Source organism: Trachurus japonicus, chromosome 18 (genome assembly GCF_045865225.1).
Source record: "Trachurus japonicus isolate A0001 chromosome 18, Traja_1.0".
NCBI classification, from domain to species: Eukaryota; Metazoa; Chordata; class Actinopteri; order Carangiformes; family Carangidae; genus Trachurus; species Trachurus japonicus.
In genome coordinates, this window is record NC_140924.1 from 6,132,866 (window position 1) to 6,142,837 (window position 9,972).

Below are 9,972 nucleotides of genomic sequence, written 5' to 3' on the forward strand. Positions count from 1 at the left end.
AATCAACACAGTCTCACCCCTTTGCGTCAAACGGTTGACGCTTGGTCAAGGCCCCTTACGTCAATATACTGACGTGGAGGGGGTACCCTCGAGGTCGTTTCTCGACGAATAGGGCCACTCATAGACTTGAATGCGAATCCCTCATCGTCGGAATCTTAGGAAGTGGGATAGGAGTCTGTATTTTTTTTTTTTTTGTGTAGTTGGGTTTTGTATCTGCAACTCAAAACAGTTGGGTGTCATAAATAAAACATAAATTAAATCATAAATTAGATATCCTACTGCAGACATGTTTTGGGGGCTATTTTGGCCAAGTAGGTTAATGTTGAATTCTGTGATTAATGCAAATCACCGTTTCCTTCACTAGGACTGCTATTTATGCTGATTCCTTTCTGTTTTTGAGCAAGCCAAGCATATAAAGACTGTCTTTTTCACCGTGAACGTATTTTTGGCCTGTGCGACGCGTGACGTCACTGTGTGCGTTGCGACGCACTGATATGGACGCACCAGATTCAGTTCCCCGCGCGATTCACTGGTAAGTACAGCACAGTCTACTACCAAGAGAAATAATAAGCATTAACACCTCCAAATCGATCAAGTTGTTGGCAGAAAAAACATGTTCTTGTATTTGCCCATTTCGGACCACACTGAATATGACTGACATAATACGAAGAGTCTGGTTTATGCCACTCGAAGCTCTCTCTTTCTCTCCACCCGCGTGCGCGCGCACACACACACACACACACACACACGCACGCACAGACACACACACGCACGCACGGACACACACACACACTTCGTGAGAGAGACTTCATGTAGTTAAATGTTTGGCAAGGCAATAGCTTTGTTTTGTTGTGTTGTGTGTTGCATGAATGAACAAAAGCTGAGGTTATGCATAGTATTGTAGTATAATATCTAGTTGTGTGATCTATTCAGATTTGATTTGTTTTTCTCTGCAGGTTCCTTATTCCTATCAACAACATGGTTTACTCTAGGTCTACCACCACACAAAAAAGGCACTTTTAAGAGCCATATTTGTTTTTTTTATCCTGTTAGTATTGTGTTATCTCTTTCTCTCTCTCTTTCGCTGTCTTAACCCCACCCCCCACGCCCATCGTATCCTACAGTTTTTATCCAATGAGGAGAGAGAACGGCATGCAGGGCTGTGTGTGCAGCCAAGGGACGCCGTGAATGTGGCGACGTAGGGACGAGGACTGTTATGGTGCGTTCAAGGAAACTCGTATTTTTCCGACCGTGAAGTCGTACCAGTTCGATCTGGTACGAGTTCACCGGTCGGAAGTTACGAGTGGCCGTTATAGTGACTTTCACCGGCAAAACAGGTCGGAAAAATACGAGTGGGTTGCCTGGAACGCTACAAAGTCGTAAGTTGTGACTTGAAGCTGTAATTTACGATTTCAAAAGCCGGCCTGGAACGCAGCATTAGCGAAAACGACCGGACCACTTACTTCTGCTTTAAGAAATAAATATTCCAAATCTTCCATGTCTAACCTGTTTTGTATTTTGCACAGATTACAAAACATGTAACAGATTTACAAAAAAAACACTTACTTCGGTAAGGGTGTTGGTCTTGGGGAGGGTGTTGGTCTTGCTCTGGCTGGGCCTGGTGCTGGGACTGGGGCACATCTGCCATGAAGTTAGCAAATAAAAGTATATCCACATTGTCAGAATCAATCAATCAAAATCAGCGGAAAACAAGAATGAACTCTGCAAAAAACGTATCTTACCATCTTGTTGGATCAGAAAGGTATACGCCATCTTCATGCTGGACAGCAATTCTTTATTTGACTGTGTTTGAGGCAGATGTGTATACACATCTGCCTCAAACTTGCCTGTGCCTGTTTGTGTCCTGCTAAGAAACAAATTGGCATACAGCCCAAGGCCGAGAGTTTTCGGACCTGAAAATTAAACAAATTAATTAGCACTTTTCCAATACATTATGTTTACTACATTGCTCCAGATGTGGCAGTCCATCTACTATTTAAAGACCCAAGCTGGCAAAGAAAACATACACACACATAAAGTTTTCAACATTTTCAACAAATGTCAACCAAGTTATTAATGACATATAAAATATATACAGAGAAATATTCATTCATGAAGATTTCTTACATTTCAACTACCGGTGCTCAATTTTGTTGTAAAAATAATTTATCAGACATAAGTGATTGTAATGAAGATGGTGTCCACTCGACATCAACTTTGAACATATAAACTTCCTGTCTTCATAAAAATCTTGATTTCTTAAAGTAGTACTTGATTCATAGTTCCTGCTGTTACAAGAAGTTTTTTTTTAAAGATTATCTCATGTGTAGTCTGGAATGGTTGCCTACTTATGGACACACATGCATGCCCATAAGCATGGCCTGCATAAAATGAAATTATCATTTCGTATTATGTATTATCACTTGATGGTCATGTGTGAAGCAATTTAATATGGATGTATGGTGTGGGTTGGTGTGGGTGGTGAGTGACACAATACACAGCATGGGTGCTATGCCTTCTGTCTGTCAACAGACACTGCACTCAATAAAAGTTTCCACAATTATCTTTAAATTCAAGCATGTGTATTCCAGATATTTGTTTGCAGACATACATTCAGAGACACAGGAAATATGGTGGGCTTACTTTTAAAAGGGGGAGAAATTGATTTTTCTGGACTGATGGAAAGAATACCCTTGACAGTCAGATGGTTGTGCATTTTATGTAAATACTTAATGTACTTTGGAGATTAATATTGATTGCCACAATAAGTGTAGCATGAGTATTTACTCACCGCTATTTGGGCAGAGGCCACCACCCGTGACACATTTCTATTCTGGATGACCCTCGGGGCCCAGTCATCTGGAATATTTTTTTTCTTTTCCTTTTTGCCCGGCAGAGCTGCAAAACAGGACCCACAGGTTTTCCTGTTGGCCTGCTGAGGCACCTGGCAGCTTGGGCAGGGCCGGAATTTGGGTCTTGTCATTCTGAAATGGACACAATATAGAATACAGGGATCTAAACATACTTACAATATGAACAAGGAAGACATGGCTAGTCAGCATGTTAGCATATGTCAGAAAGAAGTAAGTTATGCTTAACAGAATTCTAAGATTATAAAAAGGTAGTACAGTAGTAGCTCTGGATGTTTGCTAGCTGGTCAAGTCATTTAGATGCAGAAAACACGCAAAACCTAAAGGTGCCATAAAGTGAGCTGTTTGTTTTCCCACTGTCATAAACCATTTTAAAAATACAGGCATTCCTCACAAAACCTAACTTTTAGAATTAATGCCAAATGCATATTTAGGCGTATTTCATTTGGTGCAACAACCAAGTATAATATCCATGATTTAGTGACAAAACAAAACCAACAAACAAATGTATGTGTATTATTTGATCCCAACCTGTAGGCCTACACTTGGATTGGAGATAGGGATAAGGAACCTGCAGAGAAAAACAAATCAAATCTGAATAGATCACACAACTAGATATTATATTACAATACTATGCATAACCTCAGCTTTTGTTCATTCATGCAACACACAACACAACAAAACAAAGCTATTGCCTTGCCAAACATTTAACTACATGAAGTCTCTCTCACGAAGTGTGTGTGTGTGTGTGTGTGTGTGTGTGTGTGTGTGTGTGTGTGTGTGTGTGTGTGTCCGTGCGTGCGTGTGTGTGTCTGTGTGCGTGCGCGTGTGTGTGTGTGTGTGCGCGCGCGCACGCGGGTGGAGAGAAAGAGAGAGCTTCGAGTGGCATAAACCAGACTCTTCGTATGTGGTCCGAAATGGGCAAATACAAGAACATGTTTTTTCTGCCAACAACTTGATCGATTTGGAGGTGTTAATGCTTATTATTTCTCTTGGTAGTAGACTGTGCTGTACTTACCAGTGAATCGCGCGGGGAACTGAATCTGGTGCGTCCATATCAGTGCGTCGCAACGCACACAGTGACGTCACGCGTCGCACAGGCCAAAAATACATTCACGGTGAAAAAGACAGTCTTTATATGCTTGGCTTGCTCAAAAACAGAAAGGAATCAGCATAAATAGCAGTCCTAGTGAAGGAAACGGTGATTTGCATTAATCACAGAATTCAACATTAACCTACTTGGCCAAAATAGCCCCCAAAACATGTCTGCAGTAGGATATCTAATTTATGATTTAATTTATGTTTTATTTATGACACCCAACTGTTTTGAGTTGCAGATACAAAACCCAACTACAAAAAAAAAAAAAAAAAAATACAGACTCCTATCCCACTTCCTCAGATTCCGACGATAAGGGATTCGCATTCAAGTCTATGAGTGGCCCTTTGCGTTCTGGAGCAACGTCGAGGGAGAAACGGTCCCGCCCCCCTGCGTCAAAATCCGACGATGAGGGATTCGCATTCAAGTCTATGAGTGGCCCTATTCGTCGAGAAACGACCTCGAGGGTACCCCCTCCACGTCAGTTGACGTAAGGGGCCTTGACCAAGCGTCAACCGTTTGACGCAAAGGGGTGAGACTGTGTTGGTAAATGCGGTCTATATGATGAGAAAACAGTGAAATGTGCCTTTATTGCATTTTCACAAATAGAATAAAGGTTTCACAGATTAGAAACTGTGTCTGAATCAATCTTCAGGGCCTGTAGATTAATCTGGTCCAGATTTGAGAAGTCTGGGTACAGTGGTTTTTGATCTGGACCTGGTCTAATGAGGTCTGTAGGTATCAAACAAAAACGGTGAAACCTCCCCTTTAGCATTTTCACAAATGAAATAAACGTTTCACAAATACAATAGCGGGTGTCAGGCAAAATGAATGTCTTACCTAAAATGTTTTTACATCAAGAAGTGTCACAAAAAACAGACAATCAGTGTACAAACAGTCGCACTGCACGTTACGTTAATTTCCTCTTAACTTTCCCCTTAAGTGCCGAATCGGTGGCTAACTTCAGCGTCGTAAACACTAAATTCGGTTTAAAAATTGACCACAGAGCAAAAGAACGTGTGTGTGAATCACCAACCTGTTTTGTTGAGAAAGACTCGAGGCTGCAGGAGAACATCCAGCAGGTTCCTCTGCCGCTCGATCTCCTGTCTGAAGCCCGAAGCCTCCGCCTCGTAGCCGGCTACGACTCTGTCCACGGCCGCTAAGATTTCCTGGGAGGCGGCGGTGAGTCTCTCGCTAACGAATCCTCTCAGACCCTCGGCCCTATCATTTTACTCAAACCTTTTATTGTTCCTGGCAGGAGACCCGAACCGTTTCCCGTAGCGAAAATCTCTTCCGGTTTGGGTACGTAGGCTATATCATCCGAGTAGAAACTAAAAACAGCGACAAGTTCAGCAAACACACACAAAAGAACCTATTTGAACCCCGACCGCGTCTAACGGGCGCAGCTTCTGCTGCTATTACGGTAAAAGTAGAGCGCTGGAATAAGAGAGTAACGACACCTCCATTGACTCCCGTGGTAAACATTATGCGCCCCCTAGTGGCAGGATCTGGGTATTGCAGAAGAACCCAGAAAACCCATTCACTCCAATGTATGTGTGTTGCCCACTTGCTTGTAAATTGATGAGAACTGCCGTGTTTTTGTTTTTAGGTGTCTTGGTCATATCAAATTATACTTATAATAAAATGTAGATTGAAACATTCATGTAGAAAACCGTTTTTTTTTTACTACCCTATGTGTTAATGTTTATCTGTAAAGGGTCCTCAATGGTGAAGCAGCATTTAGCTGTTATGCTGCACACAAGTGGAACAAACTACCAGCAGAACTGAAATCAGCCCCAATTGTAAGCACTTTTAAATCCAGGTTAAAAACATTTCTCTTTTCACATGCTTATAGCTGAGAACTTAAAACTTTATCTATTTTCTTTTCTTTTACTTGTATTTGCTCTTGCTTTTAACTCTGTTTTTAGTGTTTGTTTTTATTCTGTCTTATGCTTTTTCTTTTTTAAATGTTTCTTTTATTTTACTTTTATTTGCTCTTGCATTTAACTCCGTTTTTAGTGTTTTGTTTGTTTTTATTCTGTCTTATGCTTCTTTTTTTTAAAAATGTTTTGTCTTTATGTAAAGCACATTGAGTTGCCTTGGTATGAAATGCGCTATATAAATAAAGATGCCTTGCCTTGCCTCAATGATGCTATTAACGTGGGTGATCTAGAAATGTCCTTAAATTATTGAAAATACCACACTTTCTCATTCACCAACAATGCAGAGTTGTCAGTTCTTGGGCACTTTTGCAAAACCCATATTCCTCCATCAGGAGGCGCTTCCATTGAACCAATGCGTGTCATTACTCTATTATTCCAGTGCTCTAGGTAAAAGTGGCATTGAATGTGGGTACATTACAGGACACAAACAAATGGCTCGCACTTTCCCACCTTGGGTACTTCAGCAAGATACGAAGGGCGTCATTATATGCAACCTTGATCTTATTCATCTGACTTTTACTATAATTGCACTAGTGCTGTATATAGTGGTGTACAGTAGCTCTAAAGAGAGCAATTTTAACATCTTTGAGTATGTGAAATTTGCGAGCAATCATATTTGCTTGCACATACAGTTTACAGAATTGCTGTCGCTCATCATCATCACAGAGGTCATCTCGAATAGATATGCCCCAGGTGTTTAACCTTGGTGACAACATTGAGTGATTGCTCAGAGGGAAACTTTTGCTTTTGGTCCTCCTTAGTTCTGGCTATCATAACCACACTCGTTTGGGGATTAAATTTGATATCATATTGCACTCCATATTCAGTACACACACTCTCAATAGTTTCTGTACACCAGCACTATAGGGTGACAGAACAACTAAGTCGTCCGCATATATCATATGATTGATGAGCCGATTCCCCACCATATACATCCAGTCTTGCATTTTTGTAATCTCTGTGACAGACCATCCATATACAGATTAAAAAGGACCGGTGACAATACCCCCCCCCCCCCGTCTAACTCCATTGGTGACAGGAAAGCTGGGTGACACCACCTTGCCCCATCTGACCTTCATGGTTTGTTTAGTGTACCAATAGTACAAAATGCGTATCAAATATTGGGGGACCCCTCGCTCTTGTAACACAGTGAACAGCTTGCCGTGGTTGATATGGTCGAAAGCTTTAGTTGCATCTAAAAAACACATAAACACTGTTGTAGCGAATCTTTTTCACGTGACTCTAATCAGCCAATCAATCGAGAAGTGAAGAAAACAAGTATCGATTTCACATGTTGTGCTTAAAGAAAATAAAATTGGACACTGAAAATAGGACTTTCTCTCCTGTATGGATCCTCATGTGGAATCTAAGACTCCCTCTATGACTAATTTTTTTACCACAGGTAGCACAGTCAGCACAGGATTCTCATGTGTCTCTTCAAAACCCAGGTTGCACTAAATGTTTCCCCACACTCTGCTGATAATAAACAACTTAAACAACACTCCGAGCAGCAGTGAGACTTCTTACCAGTGTCACATTCTTTATCACTTATCTCATCATCTGTATCTGGTTGAAGATCTTCTGAAGAGCCGTGGGGAAACCCCGTTATTACCATCGAGTAGGAACTGTGACAAGTTTTTCTATTTTGTAATGGTCAATGGCCGTCGCTGCCTGTAGATGTCACCAAAGCTCCTCTCAAGATATTAAAGGGCCCATATTACGCAAAATCCACTTTCTACAGGTTTTGTAGTGGTCCTATGTGTTCCCGTGGCCTTTCTATGACGCCTGGAGGTGAAAAAAGTCTGTTCACTCCCTTAATTGATTTCTACACTTTTTTGAGATTGTGTCTCCAAATGGACGAATTGGAAGTGCTGGCAGACTTGACGTCAGGATGCGCTGAACTCAAGTGACTCCACCTCCCGGTACTTCCTTATATTCCCCCTGGGCCAGTCTGGAAAAACGTGAGCCCCGCCCGCTGACACTTTTCCGGAACAGCAACCTTAGAACCATGTGAAATAGTTGAAAAACAGCATAATATGGGACCTTTAAAACTCTTAAATACATGTCTTAGTTGATTCAATAACTATTGTCTTCACAATTAGGCAAAACTGACATAATAATTATTATAATTCAACTCAGGTAGGAACTCTTTAGTCATTCAAAATGTAAAATTGTATCCACAACCAATGTTAAAGAACATACAGCAGAGTTTAGAGAAAAAGATACACTGTGAATGTATTTATTCAGTAATTCCCCACAAAACAAGTAGAAATATACCAGAAAGAGATTTTACAGAATTCAAAGTCTTTTATAAAAAAAAATTAAAAAAAATATGCAATTAATTTTTTTATCAAGTTGTGAAGAACTGTTACAGTTCAGCTCAACCAACTCTTCAACCTCCATTACTGCTGCGTACAATCCAAATGTTTCCATATATGTGGCATTCATTTCATGAACAAGCAGTGTCATACAATTCATCAAAATCATGAACTTAACAAAATATTTTGTGTGAAGTTCATTTTCACTATGTTGTGATGAGCTATTACAGCTCAATAACTGCAGCCTCACACAGTGCTGCTGCCTTCAGTAACATTCCTGAGTTTACACTTACACATCTCTTCTTGCCAAAAACATCTGAGAACTGATGGCCACAAAAAACTTCAACTGTACGTTTAACTCTCCTTCATGGATTCTTGTGGAGACATAAAGATCTTGTTGACAAAATGTCTCGTCACAATACTGCAACTAAAAGAAGACTACCTACTGCTTTATATGTTCTACCACACACTACAAGCAAATGGTTTAACTTCTGTGTGGACTTTCATGTGCCTCAGGATCAGTAATGGGAATAACAGCGTTACTAACGGCACTACTTTTTTCAGTAACGAATGATCAAACAAGTTACCGTTTTATAACTGAAGTTTCCCTCCTTTATGGGATTTCATGTGCATCTTCAAATTCTCCAGCTCCATAAACGTTTGCCCACAAACACTGCAACCAAATGGCTCCACTTTTGAATGGACTCTTGTGTGAAACAATAAAATTTTCCGGTCGGTAAGTCCTTTTCCACAAATAGCACAACTAAATGGTTTCTCCTGTGTGTGGACTCTCAAGTGGACTTTACAATCCCTTCGACGTCTAAAATGTTTACCACAGGTAGGACATTCAAACGGTTTCTCTTCTGAATGGATTTTCATGTGTTTTTTAAGATTCATTTTAAATGTAAATTGTTTACCACAGGTAGCACAGTCAAATGGTTTCTCTCCTGTGTGAACTCTCATATGGAGTTTCAGATTACATTTAAGGCTAAATTGTTTACCACAAGTAGCACAGTCAAATGGTTTCTCTCCTGTATGGATTCTCATGTGGTCTTTAAGATTCCCTCTCCGACTAAATTTTTTACCACAGGTAGCACAGTCATATGGTTTCTGTCCTGTATGGACTGTCAAGTGTATCTTCAAAATTGCTTTTGTGCTAAATGCTTTACCACAGGTAGCACAGTCAAATTGTTTCACCTCTGAGTGGACTCCCATATGTTCATAAAGATGCCCTCGTTGTCTAAATTTTTTACCACACGTAGCACAGTCAAATGGTTTCTCGCCTGTGTGGACTTTCATATGTTCTTTAAGATTCCCTCTATGTCTAAATTTTTTACCACAGGTAGCACAGTCAAACGGTTTCTCTCCTGTATGGATTCTCGTGTGTCTCTTCAACTCTGAAAGTGTTTTAAATGTTTTCCCACACTCTGAGCAGCAGTGAGACTTCTTACCAGTGTTAGATTCTTCGTCACTCACATGAACAGCTTTACTGTTCAAACCTGACTCAGGTGCTCTGGTTTCCCTCCAGTCATCATCACTGTCTTCAGTTACACAGGACGAATCTGAGACCTCATCTGTATCTGGTTGAAGATCTTCAGGTTGATCTGAGTTCCTGGCTGGTTCAGATCCTCCACAGTCGTCTCCATCAGCCTCAGTTTGTCTTTGATGGAGCTGCAGGGACTGTGGTTTCTCTTCTTTATTCCCCCTCTTCACATGAACAGAAGGTAGGGAGAACATTGGAGTGG

At 40.7% G+C, this 9,972-nt stretch overlaps 2 protein-coding genes across 2 annotated transcripts in view; both read right to left on the reverse strand.

The window, feature by feature from the left end:
* Nucleotides 1-9,972, reverse strand: part of LOC146968509 (uncharacterized) — a 102,513-nt gene that overhangs the window by 2,146 nt on the left and 90,395 nt on the right. The gene's annotated exons all lie outside the window — the stretch shown is intronic.
* Nucleotides 8,657-9,964, reverse strand: LOC146968510 (uncharacterized). The gene has a single exon (XM_085760369.1). The coding sequence runs from the start codon at nt 9,962-9,964 to the stop codon at nt 8,819-8,821; it is 1,146 nt and encodes a 381-aa protein (XP_085616495.1). The 3' UTR covers nt 8,657-8,818.